This window comes from Megascapheus bottae, chromosome 29 (assembly GCF_031878675.1).
Source record: "Megascapheus bottae isolate mThoBot1 chromosome 29, mThoBot2.hap1, whole genome shotgun sequence".
NCBI classification, from domain to species: Eukaryota; Metazoa; Chordata; class Mammalia; order Rodentia; family Geomyidae; genus Megascapheus; species Megascapheus bottae.
The window spans coordinates 4,176,170-4,193,614 of record NC_143537.1 but is presented as its reverse complement, the minus strand read 5'-3'; the positions used below and the strand labels follow the sequence as shown (position 1 = coordinate 4,193,614).

At 48.3% G+C, this 17,445-nt stretch overlaps 1 protein-coding gene across 2 annotated transcripts; it reads left to right on the top strand.

The window, feature by feature from the left end:
- Positions 1–3,942: 3,942 nt before the first annotated feature.
- Mat2b (methionine adenosyltransferase 2 non-catalytic beta subunit) lies at positions 3,943–16,958 on the top strand. Of its 2 annotated transcripts, none has more exons than XM_090320755.1 (7): positions 3,943–4,470; positions 10,394–10,588; positions 11,466–11,580; positions 11,743–11,895; positions 14,002–14,195; positions 15,476–15,589; positions 16,017–16,958. In XM_090320755.1, the coding sequence occupies exons 1-7, from the start codon at positions 4,441–4,443 to the stop codon at positions 16,185–16,187; spliced, it is 972 nt and encodes a 323-aa protein (XP_090176881.1). In that variant the 5' UTR covers positions 3,943–4,440; the 3' UTR covers positions 16,188–16,958. The 2 variants fall into 2 exon arrangements, with proteins under 2 accessions (XP_090176881.1, XP_090176880.1); XM_090320754.1 differs by lacking the exon at positions 3,943–4,470 and adding an exon at positions 5,763–5,884.
- The last annotated feature ends 487 nt before the right edge of the window (positions 16,959–17,445 follow it).

Genomic DNA, 17,445 nt, shown 5'->3' with positions numbered 1-17,445 from the left:
ATATAAACAAAGCACAGTGACCCTGATGAAAGAACTGGGTGAGCTTGCTGCCACCCTGTGGGGACAGAATAAAAGATACCTCATACAAAAAAAGAAAAGCATATGAAGAAAACAGAAGCTTACCAGATAGACACACACCTATATGTATACACATACAGGTGCATATGTACATGCATGTTTATGTGTATATATCCATGTGTGTATATGTACATGTGTGCATGTATAGATACATACACATATGTGTATACACACGCACACACAGAGCGAAGTCTAATGGGGATTTATTAAAGAGGCTTAGCTGCTACGTGTTCACATGAAAAAATAAAAAGGATCAATGGACTTGACTAATTCAAAGAAATAGTTTCCAAACTGAGAAAAGGTTAAGAAAATGAAAGAGTAGAGAACCCAAGATATGCAGAATAATATCAAATGGCCTGTCATATGGATAAGTAAAGTTCCAGAAGAAGAGAATGGAGGGGAGAGAACGTACAGAGTTCATTTTCATCGCTGTAAATATCAAAAGACATCTTTCATATGCCTAGGAATTTGGCCCAAGATTGAAGAAGATATAGGCACATTACGAAGAGCTCAGGACACTGCCACTTCTCATCTGGAGCCATTTTATAAATCAGCAATGGCAGCTGCAGGATCGTCTCAGAGCCAGGCCTCACCTCTGAGGAGGACCAGTTCTATGCTGCCTTGAGGGACCTGACGGCAGTCAGAGAGGCAGTCGATTTTTTCCCCCCAGTTTCTGCGCTTGAACTCGGGACCTGAGCACTGTCCTTGGACTTTCTCAAGCCTAGAGCTCTACCACATGAGCCACAGCACCACTTCTGGCTTTTTCTATGTATGTGGTCTTGAGGAATCAAACTCAGTTTTTGTGCATGCTAGGCAAGCACTAGATCAAACTCCTAGCCCAAGAGTCAGTAGATTTTTGACATGTTTGCATCATATATAACTATAGACCAGTCGTTTGTGACTGTGTGGCACTAGAAAGCCTGCTCTGAGTTGGTGAAGTAATTCTTTTGGCAAAAAATATTCTAGAAAATTCTTACAGGAAGGTCTGATTGGCTGGACTGCTGGGGGCTCTTGCCTGTTATGCCTGCTACTTCAGGAGCCTGAGAGCTGAGAATTGTGTTCAAAGCCAGCCATGGCAAGAAAGTCTTGTGAGATATGTCTCCAATTAACCACTGAAAAGCTGGAAGTGGTGCTGTATCTCACAGAGCACTAGCCTTGAGCTGAAGAGCTCAGGGACTGTGCCCAGGCCCTGAGTTCAAGCCTCATAATCCAAAAAAAAAAAAAAAAAAATAGTACAAGTATTCCAACTTAGATAAACACCAAAGCTTCAATGGACTTACGTGAACTGGTACCCTTTAAAAGAAGAAGGATTAAAGCTATTAGGTCAGTTTGCACATTATAAAAGAAATTTTTACTTGTATCACATCCCTATAGTACACAGCTGGTAAAACCAGAGCCTGTAGCCAGTGTTAATGCTAAGAAATATCTTCACCAATGTCTGTGTGTGAAAATATTTGTGTGTGTTCTGTACTTTAGCATTGCTTGCACTCTGCAAACAATGTAAATCCATAAAACTTTTTACCATAAACATTTTTGCTCCAGGTTATTAGTACCTGAATTTTGAAGAAGTACATGTGTATGCGTATATTCTTATATGCTTATCTACTTACATACATACAACTTGAGTGTGGGCCAGGCTCTGGTGGCTCATGCCTGTTCTCCCAGCCACTCAGGAAGCTGCTGAGCGCATTGATGAAAATGTTTGAAAGCCGGCCTAGGTAGACAAGTCCCAAGAGATAGTTTTCTCCACTGAACCGGGGAAAGGCCAGGAATGGACGTGTGGCTTGAGTGGTAGAATGCCAGCCTAAGTGAAAAAGTCAAGGCAAGCAGGAGCAAAAAGCCCTGAGTTCAAGTCCCAATACCAGCACACATACACAAAATCAAGTGGTTTCATTGTTTTTATATATATATTCCCTCTAGCACAGAATAAGTATCCTACTTGTTTAAGATATTTGTTAGTAAAGGAACTAAGAACAGGCTGCCCCGGGCATGTTTACTATTTTGTGTTAAGATCACTTTGACTTTTGTGCTGTTTTGAAAACAGGAAATTTCCATGAGAGGTGCCCTTCCTGTACTCAGCCTGAAGCAAAGTTGTCATCAAGGGAGGGAAGGAAATTCCATACAAACTCCACTAAGGCTGCCCTCTACCTTCACACAATCCAGTTTTCACTGTCTAATTCAACGCCCGTGTGTGTTGTCATTTCTTAAGCTACTTGTGTCACATAAAAGGTATACTGAATAAATTTTCTCGTCCCATGTCAGTTCTCAGGTGCACCTGCAATAGCTTAGAGATTTTTGTCTTTCTTTTATTAGTACTTGATATTTTAAATTACTACTTTATTTTTTTGGCCAGTCTTGGGCCTTGACCTCAAGGCCTGAGCACTGTCCTTGGGTTTTCTGAAGGCTAGAGCTCTACTGCTTGAGCACAGCACCACTTCTGGCTTTTTTTCTATGTATGTAGTACCAAGGAATTGAACCTGGATCGCTGTGCATGCTAGGCAAGCACTCTACCGTAGGCCAAACTCCTGGCCCCCTTTTTAAATTTTTTAATATTTAGTTTTATTTATTTTTGTGCCGATCCTAGGGCTTAAACTCAGATCCTAGGCGCATACTCTCGCTCTCACTCTCACCCTCCCTCCCTCCCTTCCCTTTTTCTTTTCTTTCCTTCCTTCCTTCCTTCCTTCCTTCCTTCCTTCCTTCCTTCCTTCCTTCCTTCCTTCCTTCCTTTCTTTCCTTCCTTCCCCTCCCCACCCCCTCTCTCTCTCTCTCTGTCTGTCTCTCTCTCTGTCTGTCTCTCTCTCTCTCTCTCTCTCTCTCTCTCTCTCTCTCTCTCTCTCTCTCTCTCTCTCTCTCTCTCTCTCTCTCTCTTTCTTTCGGCTAATGTTCTACCACTTAAACCATAGCTCCATTTACAGCTTTTAAATGGTCAATTGGAGGTAAGAGTCTTATGGACTTTCTTGCCTCAGGTTTCTTCAAATTATAATCCTGAGATCTCAGCCTCTTGAGTAGGTAGAGGATTCAGGTGAAAATCTACCTGTCTTTTTAATTTTACCCAACCTATTTGATATAAAATGCTATCTCAGGTTTATATTTTCATTTTCTTTCTTTTAAATTAAATACTTGTACAAAGGGGTTACAATTCCATAAATTAGGTAATAAGTGTAATGCTTCTTGGTCACTCTATATTTGCATTTGGGCCTATTAGCCATTTTTATATTTTCCTTTGTAAAGTGTCTACTAAAAATCTTTGTTCACTGATACTTTTACAAATATTGTGAAGTTCTTTATTTTGAATATGTCTTCTTTTTAATGTCTTTCATGAAGTTTTTCATTTTGTTGAATTTTAGCTTATCAGTTTTAAAAACTGTGTGGTGCTGATTTCTCTTTTGTACCTTTGAGATATTTATTGTGGGGGTTATAAAGATATCCTCATAAACCTCCTTAAGGCTGATATTTTACCTTTTACATCTCGAGTGTCATATTTTTTTACAGAAACTCTAGGAAAAGTTCACAACTCAGATTTTGAATTCCTCCTACATGTTGCCATGTGTTACATGTTCTAAATGGGTAGAATATTAAAGTGAAGGGATTTTTTTAAGCTGCATTTGAATGTCAAATTCTGTTGCTTTTAAATAGAAACATTGGCATGATCAAAGCTTAGCATCCAGAGTGCCTTTAAAATGGTTAACTAAACTTCCCTTGTGCTTGACTCTTGAAGAGACTGTGTGGAGTGGACTGTGGTGCGGATCAGGTTGATAAATTACTCCCGATCTAGGAGTCTTTCATGGTAGGCTAAGTGAACAGCCAATCAGTCACCAGGCAGCGTGAACAGACATGCGCACCTAGGCTCCCGCTGTTGAGTGTGTGCCGGGCGGTTACGGTCCTTGGCATAAATGGTTGAAAGGCACTGGGTGGACATGCACTGGACGGTTTAAGTGATCGCATACTCTGTCACAAGACTTGGAGGGGTGGAATTCACGCATTTCAGAGGAATCACTCTGGCCCTGCGGCTTGTGACATCTCTGCAGCGGGGACACCTCCACAAGTCCTGGAGTGGAAGTGCCCGTGACAGTCCTCTGGCTGCCTGGCCGCCGCCGCTGTCGCCTGGTTCTGGCCACCTGGTTTGGGTCGTGGCTCCCAGCTGGGCTGGCGGTTAAACCATGACACTGCTCACTGGGTGTTTTCAAAACTAGGACGGGGGGCGGGGAGGGGGAATCCGCCGCCAGCTTCCCGGGACTCCCGGATGGGACTGTAAACGGCTTGCGGACAAAGACCCGCCGGAGGAAGCGGAGGAAGCGGAGGCCCTGCCGTCCCCCCCCCCCCCGCCCCCCGGTCCCGGCTGCCGGAAGGAATCGTGCAATCATGCCTGAAATGCCGGAGGACATGGAGCAGGTAAGAGCTGGCCGGCCGGCCGCACTCTGCAGTCAGAGCTGCAGCGTGGACCTTAACAAAAGAAAAAAAGAAAGACATCGAAAACACAACCCGGGACACAGAATCCAGTCACCCCGACACCGGGCTTTTTAGTGGCAAAAAATAAAACGCAAAGCAGGTATCACAGGAGACGACGAAGGCGGGACGGCGCCCGGCTCGGAGCTCCGGGGCTGGGGCTGGGGGGGCTGGAGGGCTGGGGCTGGGGGGTTGTGGGGGGCTGGGGCTGGGGGGGGTGGAGGGCTGGGGCTGGGGGTGTGGGGCTGAGGGTGTGTGGAGGGCTGGGGCTGGGGGGGCTGGAGGGCTGGGGCTGGGGGGGGTGGAGGGCTGGGGCTGGGGGGGGTGGAGGGCTGGGGCTGGGGGTGTGGGGCTGAGGGTGTGTGGAGGGCTGGGGCTGGGGGGGCTGGAGGGCTGGGGCTGGGGGGGTGGAGGGCTGGGGCTGGGGGGGTGGAGGGCTGGGGGGGCTGGAGGGCCTGGGGCTGGGGGGGGTGGAGGGCTGGGGCTGGGGGGGGTGGAGAGCTGGGGGGCTGGAGGGCTGGGGCTGGGGGGGTGGAGGGCTGGGGATGGGGGGGTGGAGGGCTGGGGCTGGGGGGTTGTGGGGGGCTGGGGCTGGGGGGGTGGAGGGCTGGGGCTGGGGGGGTGGAGGGCTGGGGCTGGGGGGTTGTGGGGGGCTGGGGCTGGGGGGGTGGAGGGCTGGGACTGGGGGGGGTGGAGGGCTGGGGCTGGGGGAGTGGAGGGCTGGGGGTTTGGTTTATTACGGGGGGGGGGCAGCCCTCTGGTGTGTGGACGGTCACAGCCGGTGCAGGTGTAACCCAGACAGTGAGGGGCCTGGAAGAAGAGGAAGCCAAGGCACACGACAGCCAAAAACAATAATAATAATAAAATAAGATTGCGTCCTCCCCCCCATCCCGGAAAACCCCGGGGGGGGGTACCGGCCCGACGGCGGGCGGGGCCGCCCCAGCTCCGCCCCCCGAGCCTGGGACGCCCGGCTCGACGAGTCCAGCCTTCCTCCCCACTCGTGCAAACCGGAGCGTCGGGGGCGGCGGCGTCGGAGGGCCAGGTGCCCCCGCCATCCCTTTAAGAGCCGGCGCGTGGGCCCCGAGCGTCCCCCGAGGTCCCGCCCCCCGCCCGAGGCGTGGCGAAGCGTGGCCAATCAGCGGGCGCGGCCTGGGCGGCGGAAGCCGGAAGCGGGCGCGGAGGTCGGCGGGGCCGCGGGGCGGGGCGGGGCGGGGCGGGGGTGGGGGGGATCGGCGGCCCGCGGCGGTTCGGGGCGGGCTGTGGCGGCCGCGGCGGCGGCGGCGTGAAAACGGCGGGCATGGTGGGGCGGGAGAAGGAGCTGTCCATCCACTTCGTGCCCGGGAGCTGCCAGCTGGTGGAGGTAGAGGTCCCGGGGGCCGGGCCGGGCGGCGGCGGGGTGCGAGCCCGGGTGGGGGCGAGGGTGCGGACCCAGGGGGTGGGGGTGTGCGGGGGTGGGGTGAGGAGCTAGGGCTGGGGTCCAGGGGTGGAGTGGGAGGTCCGGGGGTGGGGTCAGGCGGGGGTAGGAGGTTTGGGGGTGAGGGCTGGGGCCAGGGGTGGGGTGGGAGGTCCAGGGGTGGGGGCAGGCAGGGGTAGGAGGTTTGGGGGTGAGGGGTGGGGCTCAGGGATGGGGGCAGGCAGGGGTAGGAGGTTTGGGGGTGAGGGGGGGGTCCAGGGGTGGGGGCAGGCAGGGGTAGGAGGTTTGGGGGTGAGGGGTGGGGGCAGGCGGGGGTAGGAGGTTTGGGGGTGAGGGGTGGGGCTCAGGGATGGGGCAGGCAGGGGTAGGAGGTTTGGGGGTGAGGGGTGGGGTCCAGGGGTGGAGTGGGAGGTCCGGGGGTGGGGGCAGGCGGGGGTAGGAGGTTTGGGGGTGAGGGGTGGGGTCCAGGGGTGGGGGCAGGCAGGGGTAGGAGGGGTTCGGAGAGTGGGGTCCCGGAGTTGAGGGGTTTTCAGGGGTAGTGGAGATCCTGGGGGGGAGGAAGCAGATATAGCGGGAGTCTAGGGAGTGAGGGCATGTGGAAGTAGGTGTTGTATGTGAGGGTGGGGGGCTGTGTGGGGGCTCGAGATCTCCGAGGTTGGGGTGTGTGTAGGGTCCCTGGCTGTTGGGGTGTCAGGGGTTGTAGGGTGTCCTGCGGTAAGGTGGGGGGATGCCAGGGGGCGCTTGAAGCAGGCCTGCAGTCTGGCTGGTCTCCAGTCTTCTGTGCCCTCCTCTCTTCCTGCCCCTGGCCTGCCCGGCCACGTGGAGGCAGGTGCCTGTTTGTTGTCTGGAGTTCAGGAGATGACAACCCTGTGTTGTGCCTGACCTGATGCCAACCTTCGTAATTGCGTCTGCCATGGCTTCTCAGATGAGGAAAGCGGGCGCTGGTGGCTAGTTTTCTTCCAGAGATGGGACTCGGTTAGGTGCAGGCCTTGGCCTCAAACACTGCGGTTTGCAGGAGGAAAGACAATGGTGTTGGAGAAAGGCCATCCCTGGATTATACCCTCCATTCCAGTCCCCATCCCGGCCATTCGTGGACCCACAGAGCTTGTCCGTCACTAGACAAGGAGACTTTGAGTCCCACACATGTGTGTGCTAAGCACAGGAAAGAATGTAGGGGGTGGCTGTTGGTGTTAAGGCAATGGTTTTTGTGTTTGTTTTGGGGTCCTGGGCTTGAGCTCAGGGCCTGGGCACTGTCCCTGAGCTCCTTTTGCTCGCTCTCTGGGCTACCACTTGAGCCACAACTCCACATTGGGCTTTTGGGGGGGTAGTTTATTGGGGGAACCAGGGACTTACCAGTCCGGGCTGGCTTCAAACTGCGATCCCCAGATCTCAGCCTCTTCAGTAGTTAGGATTACAGGTGTGAGACACTGAAGCCTGGCATTAAGGCAGCAGTTTTATGGTTCTAAAATACAACATATATTCAGTGTTAGCAAGTTATATTTGGCTCTTTGGTAGAGTTAGGCTATGGGGCTATTTAAACCTCTATTTCTGTGTGTCCTCAAATGATGCAGTACACGATACCAACTATACATTTTTAACCTTTATGTGTATGTCTACATACATATACTGTTTTCATAGTAGTTCAGTAAAGAAAAGAAAATGACTTTCCGTTAAGAGCTTAGCAAATACTACCTGAGCTCTGAAAACCCGTAGAACTAAAAACTTCCTCATCAGGAGAATTGTCTTAAGTACAGCCTCAGCATTTTCCTCAGAGTACCTGGGCACAGAGGGTCGCAGTGGGAGTGGAAGAAGCTAGGCTTATCAAATTCCTGCCTAAAGTATGATTTGGCTTGGGAAGAAAGGAAGGGAGAGAGTGTGGGAGGGGTGAGTTTGATTAAGGTGCAACCTATGTTCATATGGATATGTCAAAATGTAACCCTTTAGTGCAAGTAATTGATATGAATAAAAAATTGTAAGAAAGGAGAAGTATGAAGTAGCCATATTGAAAGGATTCCAAGAGAAAGCAAGGTCTTATGTTTACCTTAAGATGCCAGAATAACCCTGCGTGTAGCGTTAGTGCCATTTTGTTCTTTACTCCTTCAGAGCATTTTAATTGAATTTATCACATGTGTCCTAAACTGGAAGTTAGTACTCCAGTACTCTAGAACTGTTTGGAAAGAGATGTTCATCTTTCATTAGCCACAAAATTTGTCATTTCACTAAACAGCATAAGAACAGTAGCTCAGTATCTTTATGCATTTGATACTTCAAGGTCTTCAAGGTATTCTTTTTTTTTCTTTGTAGTGCTGAGGATGGAACTTGCATTTTAGCATGTTAGTTGTCACATTAGCAGTTCAAGCTAAGTCCACAGATCATCAGGAGTTATTTTTTTTTTTTTGGTGTGTATGAATAAGATGACCCAAAGTAAATTCTGTATATTGAGTTTATGCTGTAGCGGCAGATGGGAGATTCAAGCAACTTCAAACTGGTCTTCAGTCATCTACACATAGAATAAAACTTGAGAAAAAAGATGGCTTGAAAGAGAAGGCATTTGGGGGTGAAACAGGGCAAAAGGTTACCTTTAGTCTTGAAGGCCTGAGGATGGAAACACAGTCATTGCATGTGGGGAGAGACAAGACTCAAGTTCTGGTTCCAGTCTTTTCCTCTGTGGACAAAAGAATTATTACCATCTGTAAGATCTTCAGTTTGGAAATTACAAAGTTTCGGAAATTACTAAGTTTTCATAACATTTGGTAGTCTTCAGATTCAGGATCAAGAACTATCCTTTCCCTTTCATTTGTGCTTCTGTTTCAGATCCCTGAATTACCATCCAACCTTTGGGTGAGGTGCACACTGTCTCCTAGTTTGTAAATATATATATATATATATATATATATGACATATATATATATTTATAAGTAAAAGCCTTGTTCTTGAAACAGTATCAAATGTTAAGATGCTTTTGATTATAAGATAATCTAAATTGTTTGTTGCTGTTTGTGCTGATCCTGTGGCTTGAACTTGGGGCCTGGGTGCTGTCTCTGAGCTTGTTGCTCAGGGTAGCCCTCTACTGCTTGAGCCACAACTCCACTTGGGGATTTTTTTTTTACTGGTTAATTGAGGAGAAGAGTCTCATGGACGTTCCATGGCTGGCATGGAACCGTGGTGCTCAGAGCGCAGCTTCCTGAGTAGTTAGGATTGATTACAGGTGTGAACCACCACCATCCAAGGGTGGCCTCTGATTTTCAGATGCACCTGGGTAGCACTGCTAAACTGACAGGCTCCCGAGACTCATCTTTTCTGTTCAGTACAGTATGTTAAAATGAGAGAAACGTGCCGTCAAAGCAAAGTGTTCTGTTCTCAGTTGACTGACTGGTAGCGCTTTACTGAATGTTGCCTAACACTTTGACGTTTCTTTTTCCTTATATTCACTCATTCCTGCTCTGTACCTCTTTCTTCTCCTTCCCTTTCTCTTACAACGCTGGGATTACAGGCATATGCCCCACACCAGCCTCGCTAGTTGTCTAGGAAGTTAGATGGTCTTCATTTTTATCTTGTTTAAATAGAGAAATGAATCTTTAGAAAAGCCTCTTCCTGGATTGCAAGATTACAAGTGTCTGTCCCACGGTCGCCCATGACCTGGAAGCGGTGCTGGCTGAAGGTTTCCTGCCTCAGGTCTCCAGGGCCTGACCTAAGCCGTGCCACGCTTCTCTTTGCTTCTCTGGGGGGGAGTCACCCCCCCTGCATCGTCACAGCATCGGTCCTGTGCACATTGTTTGAGGCTGTCTCCAGCAGGCCTGGCATGTTCCTCCCTCTCCTCAGTTGCGTCTTCATAGAGCGATCTTCTTGCCAAAAGTCTTAAGAAAATATTTTTCTGGCTGAAGTCGTTGTTTTCATAAATCACCTGGCCCCGAGCCAAATGTTTCAACAGAGAAGCCTGGATGAAGTGTCTTTACACTTTTCAAATGTTTTGCAACTAGTGGAATTGTGAAAAAGGAATCTTTTAAGATTTTACCTTACTCATTAGCCTTTTTCCATTCAGGTTTTTCATCTGCTAGAAACAGCTGGATTTTGGAGTCGTGTGTGTGCGTGTGTGCATGCGTGCGTGCGCACGCGCGCACAAGATTTTTTTTATTTTCAGTTGAGATTTTGTTGATTTTCGAGTTCCCTTTGATTTAGGTGTAGGAAGGTGCCAGGTGAAGTGGGGATGGGGGTCATGTTTGTTCAGGCTCCTTGGGCCTGAAGTCTCCAGTTCAAGGTGGGCGTGGGAAAGGGTAAGAAGACCCTGTCTCCAAACCAGCATGGAAGCCTATGGCTTGGGGTACAGATGAGGTGGTAAGCCCTGCGGTCAGTCACCGGTCCCTGCAGAATAAACAGCTTGGCCAAGAGATGTCTGGTTTCCGTGGTGCAGTTACTGCCACGGCAGGTGACCCCGTCTTCTTCCCTGGCTCTCAGGAGGAGGTCAGCACCCCCAGCCGGCGGGTGCTGGTCACTGGAGCCACTGGACTGCTGGGCAGAGCTGTTCACAAGGAATTTCAGCAGAACAATTGGCATGCTGTCGGCTGTGGCTTTAGAAGAGCAAGACCAAAGTTCGAGCAGGTCAATTTGTTGGATTCCGAAGCCGTTCACCGTATCATTCATGATTTCCAGGTACGGTTTCCTGCCTCTATGTCACTGTCTACGTGAGTTGGGGGCAGAATTGCCCTGGTGACAAAGGAAAGGGTATGTGCTATAAAGGGGCTAGCATCCTTTCTTTAACATGGCTAGGTGTGTGTAACCCCTGAAAAGAATAAGTGCAAATGTCAGTTGACAAGGACAAATGTTAAGCTTGCTTGTGTCTTTCTTTTCTCCTTCCTTCCTTTCTTCCTTCCGTCCGTCCTTCCTTCCGTCCTTCCTTCCTTCCTTCCTTCCTTCCTTCCTTCCTTCCTTCCTTTTTTTCTTCCTTCCTCTTTTTCTTTCTTTCTTTTTCTCTCTCTCTCTTTGTCAGTTGTGGGGTTTGAACTCAGGGCTTGGGCATGCTCAAGCAAGGCCAGTGCTCTACCATGTGAGCCACAGCACCACTTAGGGTTTTCTGATGGTGAATTGGATATGCGTCCTGCCCCGGCTGACTTTGTGAACCTCAGATTTCAGCCTCCTGCGTAGCGAGGATTATAAGCATGAGGCACGAGTGCCGGGTTCATAATTTTGAGTTTTCTGATCTTTGTCCAGGGCTTAGTAAATTGCTCTTTCCTGGCCCGAGAATGTAGATTTCCTGCGAGGTTCTGGGTTGGACCTCCAGCACCATGAAGAAGAGCCAGAACAACAAAATTGGCACTTTACTTTTCAAGGCTGGTATATAATTTGAGGAAGCTTGAGCCTTGAGAGAAATAAAGGAGACTGCATTAACTGTCACAGTGGTTACTCTTTCCTGAAAGGATGCTGATGAAGGATCACTTTTCTCTGAAGGTGTTGGCTTCTGGGATTTCGGGGTGCTCTGTTTGCTGTGCATTATCTTGCTGGGTTTGAAATTGTGCCTGCTTGCTTTCAGCCCCATGTGGTCGTCCACTGTGCTGCAGAGAGAAGGCCAGATGTTGTGGAGAGCCAGCCAGAGGCTGCCGCGCAGCTGAACGTGGATGCATCTGGGAATCTGGCAAAAGAAGCAGGCAGGTCACACTTCCACACACTCCTCCCCACATATCCTGCAGCACGCAGGTTCACCCATGTGTGTTTTCTACATCACTTGCATTAGAACCATTCTGCGTTCTGCGAAAAAGTAATGGCATGACACATATTCATAGATTTTTATTTATTTTTAATCTTTGCAGCTGCAATTGGAGCTTTTCTTCTCTATATTAGCTCGGACTATGTGTTCGATGGAACAAATCCACCTTATTCAGAGGAAGACATGCCAGCGCCCCTAAATTTGTATGGTAAAACCAAATTAGAAGGAGAAAAGGCGGTACTGGAAAATAATTTAGGTAAGAGCTTGAATCCCCAATTGTTAATGAGCAACATGTTTTTAATTGTAGAAAGTCAAGGAATAAGTAATTAGAAATCAGAGAATATTTTGAACGTGAAGGGAAAATAAGTACTTAAAAATCCTAAGGTATAACTATTCTGACTCCTAGCTCTGCCACCACTGTGTTCACACTATGTTGAAACAAAGTGCTCATTTTTGTAATGTACTTCTAAACCATTGAAACAGTCTGCTATTGTTGGGTTTTCTCTTTTCCTTGTGAATGTGTTTGTTGTTGGAGCAAGCCTCTCTTTTAGTATAGTGGGGTTAAAGTGGGAAAAAAGACAAAGAGAAACATTTCCTGGTTCTCAGGCAGGAAATCGGAGTTAAACATTAGAAATGGCCATTGTTATCTGTAGCTTTTTACGTCATTCGTTGGAGGAATGCAGGGTCATGTCAGTCTTGATTCCTAATTGTTGGACAGTGATTTGGGGTGGGTTAGAGTGGCTAGTTGATGAGGCCCACCAATCAACCTGCAGAAAGCCCAGAGTGGGAGCTATGGCTCAACCTGGCAATAATAATAATAATAATAATAATAATAATAATAATAATGAGGCGCTTATCTGCTATGTCAGTTTACTTCCCAATTGTATTTTTTTCATATTTTTTATTATTGAGGTAACATACAAAGGGGTTACAATTGTAATTTTTGATATTACAATTGTAATTTTTAATTACAATTTTTAATTACAATTGTAATTACAATTGTAATTTTTGATATTTATTGAAAAAATAGAATTTCCTGATTCTTCATCTGTATTAGGTTGACCCCATTCAGTCCTTTCTAATCTTAAAAGAGGGTGGAAGGTCCACGGTCCATATTCTGTAGCTGCTCTGTGCTAAGAGTGGACTATTGGCTGTGCTAAGAAAAGAGAAAGGAAAAAGGTATTTCCTTTAATTTAGGAAGTGACAGCGGTATCAGCTCCTAGGCCGCCTACATCAAGACCAGAAGAGGACAGATGTTCTTTGACTAAAAGAGAAGTCAGAGATATTAGTGAAAACTTGACTTAAAACAAAGCAAGCCGTGTTTCCTGTATGGGCATAGAGAAGTAAAACCGTGGTGCCTGTGGCTAGGAATGCAGGGGATCTTGCTGTGGTCTTTGGCGAGAGCATTCCATCTCTGTGGACACGGTGGAGAGCTGGCTGTCTTGTGAGATGCAGCTCCTAGCTCAAGCCACTTGGCTAAAGCAGAAACTTTCCAGAAAAGCAATTCTTAAGACGAACAGCGGGAAGCTAAGTATTTTGATGGAAGAGAGGCTTTTCCAGCACTGCCTTGTGACCCGAGCCCTGCCCTGTTGCACTGGGATTCGGTCAGCATGGAGTTCTAGAGGGAGTTCTGGTTGAGACCATCGCAGTCTCCGTGTTTACACATCTGATCATTTCATTAGAAAACTCACAATTACTTGCAATTAAAGTGCTAATTATCCATACACTATACCCCTCAGCAGGGACCAATTAAAACCTAAGTGCCTTGAAATGCCTCCACCAGTGGTTGTGAGAAGCGTGCACACCGATTCTTCACCAGGCCTCCCATGCTGATGTTTTGGCACATTGGTTTTATATGCACTCGGCAGACCCTGGTGGTAACTGGTCCCACTGGAAAGTGGAGCCCCAGACTGCTCATTCACCTGGGGTCCTGCCGTGCGGTGTCGCAGCTCGCTCACAGAACCGTGTGGACCACATCCCAGCACTCAACGTAGCTCCCAGCTGTCCTCAGAGCGCTCCCTCTCCCTCTGTCAATGTCATCTTTCTGTACGATTACTGATGACATTGTCACCACGGGAATGTCATCTTTCTGTACAATTACTCATCACATTGTCCCCACGAAGGTTTACTTTAATTATCCTAATGACATAGAACATACACATAGAAGTATCTAAAATGGCAGATATTTAAGAATATTCAAGCTCATGTGTGAAATCACAGGTGAGCTGTGTGGGTGCGCGCCTGTGCATGTGTGCACGCGCATGTGTGTGTATGCATGGTAGGGATCATGTGCTAGACAAATATACTGCCAAAAGCCAAGGCGTCCCCCCATGAAGCCGCCCCACCCCCCGTGTCCGTCCAGGAGCTGCAGTGCTGAGAATCCCTGTCCTGTACGGCGAGGTGGAGAGGCTGGACGAGAGCGCAGTGACGGTGGTGTTCGACAAGGTGCAGTTCAGCAACAAGTCAGCCAACATGGACCACTGGCAGCAGAGGTTCCCCACGCACGTGAAGGACGTGGCCAGCGTGTGCCGGCAGCTGGCGGAGAAGAGGATGCTGGTGAGAGGCTGGGGATGGAGGGTGGATGGAGGACTGCCCATCCTGGGAAGGTGGCCGGGCTGTCAGCCAGCAGACGGACGGACGGACGTAGACCACACCGTCAGGTTGGTTTCTACCTCCTGTGCTGTGTGGCCTGTGTAAGAGGCAGGCAGCAGACAGCCTGCAGTCGTTCTTTAGCTAACCACAGTGTCTTGATTAAGAGGTAGATAGCCCAGTGGCAGGCGAGGTAGGAGTTTATCTTCTTTTTTAAATTTAATTTAATTTTTTGTCCTGAAAGGAGGTTCACCCTCCTGCCCCTCCCCACCCCCTGCATGGCAGGTCTCCACTGCTCACAGCCTGGGCCACCGTTAGTGCAGAAGCCCAGGTCAGGGAAACCCGGTGTGGGGCTGGGATGCTGCATCCTTTGGTTTTGCTGGTGCTGACCCTAAAACCCCAAGTCTCCTGAGTGCCCCATGCTCACTCCTGATCCCCTGAAAGCTGAGCCCAGGAGCTGCGCCCCCTGCTTTCCTCTGGCTCAGGGTCCCGGTCCTCAGACTTCCCAGCAGACCTGTGGTTCCGTGTTTTGTCCTCGAGCCCACGGGAGTGAGCTGCACAGCACAGGCCTCCCGGCCCTGCCGTGGTTAGCTGGTAGATGCTGGCGGGTGGTATTGTGGCCAGGTCCTGGGGCTTGAACCCAGGGCATGGCGCCTTCCTTGAGGTCTTGTTAAAGTCGAGGCTGACATTCCCCCGCTTGAGCACAGCTCCATGTCCAGTTTTGGTTGGTTAACTGGAGGTAGGAATCTCGGGCTTTCCTGCTTGGGCTGGTTTTAAGCCGTGATCCTCAGGTGTCACCTTCCGGGTAGCTAGGCTTACAGGCGTGGGCCGTGCCCCGATTTAACCACAGTTTTTTAAATATGAAAGTATTTTGAAACATGATAATATTTGAGATTTAACAAATGAGCTCATCTCAGAACAGTTTTACTCAATTCTAGTTTTAGCTTTTTAGTGTCATTGAAGAGACTGGACTGTTTCCCTAAGAGGATCTTTTGAAATCGCTTCTTCGGACTCACGTTAATGACACAAAATTTATATTTTTATTTTGAAATACTTCTGAAGGTTAGCTTCTTGGAATTGCTTGTGGTTGTGTAGCTGGGACTATGTACAGGAGTCTCCCTTAGACATCACATAGAATCCATTCCTGAAAAGGCGGGGGTTGGGTGGTAGCACCTGGGCCGTCCGGCGTGGCTCTGGTGATAGCACATGCCTTTGAGTCCCCGCCACGCCTGTGTCCTTGTTCCCAGGACCCGTCCATCAAGGGCACTTTCCACTGGTCTGGCAACGAGCAGATGACGAAGTACGAGATGGCGTGTGCGATTGCGGATGCCTTCAACCTCCCCAGCAGCCACCTGCGGCCTGTGAGTAACCCACCCCACCGCAGCCCTCGAGGGCGCTTGGGTTAGCCTGGCGGTGTGCAGTGCTGCTTTCTCTGTAGTCCGTGGAGACTTCGTGAGTAGTGTTTATAGGAAAGGACGTGTCTCATGTCTCCGCAGTGGCAGACATGGTTTATAATAGCATGAAAAGAGCGGCATGCCGCTGGCTCACTCCCGTCAACCCAGCCACGCAGGAAGCTGAGATCTGAGAATGATGATCCATGCCAACCCGGGCTGCAATTTCCATGAGACTCTTTATCCCCAATTAACCAGCCGGAAGTGGAGCTGTGGCTCAAGAGCTCCAGTGCTAGAGTGCTAGCACTCTACCACTCTGAGCACAACAGCTCAGGGACAGAGTCCAAAGATGCTGAAGCGAGGAACTCTTACGCTCTGTTTTTGTTTTCCTTTCAAGATCACGGACAGCCCTGTCATAGGTGCGCAGCGTCCAAGAAATGCTCGGCTCGCCTGCTCCAAATTGGAGGCCCTGGGCATTGGCCAGCGAACACCCTTCCAGATCGGAATCAAAGAGTCGCTCTGGCCTTTTCTCATCGACAAGAGATGGCGACAGACAGTCTTTCATTAGTTCATGCGTCGTATTTTTTTTTTTTTTTAATGAGAAGTACAGAATGCGGCACTTTTTAAAGAGAAAAGGAACTAGTTTTGTATGAGTACTCTTTAATTGTGACTCTGCTCTTTCAGGTAAATGATGCTCTTGCACTAGTGAAATTGTCTAAAGAATCTGAGGAGCCCTGAAGCCTTCTCTGTAGCCATGATTTTCTATCTTATAATTCTGTTTGTTCTGGCTTGCAGTTGCCATAATGTAAATTATGAATCTGAAACTCCTGAGAGCCAGGTGAAACAAATCTGCTGTAGATTTATTTTGGATGAAACATGTTGTTAATTCTTTGTAGAACTTACATATTTTCAGGACTTTCTTTTCTTTTTTTTTCTTTTTTTTTTTTGCAGCTGTTGACTTGTTGATTGTTTTAAAGTGTGTAAAATCCTATGAAAATCATTGATGTTCAGTATTTGCTTTGCTTGAGCTCAGATCAAAATGTTTAAGAAAAGAAACTTTATTTTTGCAACTTAAGCACAGTTTTTATGTGTGAAATACGTCAACATGTTATGTCTATCAGCACTCCTATGGCTTGATGCCCTGGTCACACAGCAGGGTGTGGTGAGCATTTGAGTGTGTGTGCGTACGCGTATGTGTGGTTTTGTAATATAAATACACAACTGCCCTTTGCACTCCATGTTGCTGACCTTTCACACATTCGGTTAAACTAATAATAATGAGCCTGTAAGTCTTTTGACCACTCCTGAGTAATAATAAATATGTACTGCTGGCATGGCAGGCCTCGTTTCCTTGTGTTTGTTCTTTACCACCTGTCTAAACTAAATTATGGCTTTAACTTTTCCTTCTTTCTTTCTTTTTTGTTTTTGTTTTTGGTGCCAATCCTAGGGCTTGAACTCAGGGCCTAGGCACTGTGTCTGAGATCCTTTTGCTCACGGCCAGCACTCTACCACTTGAGGCACAGCACCATTTCTGGCTTTTTGTAAGTAGTTTATTGGAGACTCAATAAAACTTTATTTATAAAAATAGGCAGTACAGAAGATTTGGCCTGTAAACTGGACTTTTTGATGATCTTTGATTTAGTGTCTCAGAGGGAATATGACTTAGGTCAGCATGCATCTTTGCTTTTGATCAGCATTCCTGGTGTAAAATGAAGCTACATCATTTCCCTTCTTCCCTGTGTTCCAGTCCTCTTTCTTACTTGTGGCAGCTTTCTGAAGTGGACAAGAAATTTACTTTCTTCCACTTAGGAAATATTGTTTTCTGT

What these genes read in the sequence shown, in the direction of transcription:
- Mat2b (XM_090320754.1), top strand. Translation starts at nt 5,822, where the DNA reads ATGGTGGGGCGGGAGAAGGAGCTGTCCATCCACTTCGTGCCCGGGAGC. An exon ending in GTATCATTCATGATTTCCAG is followed by an intron (nt 10,589 to 11,465) that starts GTACGGTTTCCT and finishes GCTTGCTTTCAG; the next exon opens with CCCCATGTGGTCGTCCACTG. An exon ending in GGTACTGGAAAATAATTTAG is followed by an intron (nt 11,896 to 14,001) that starts GTAAGAGCTTGA and finishes GTGTCCGTCCAG; the next exon opens with GAGCTGCAGTGCTGAGAATC.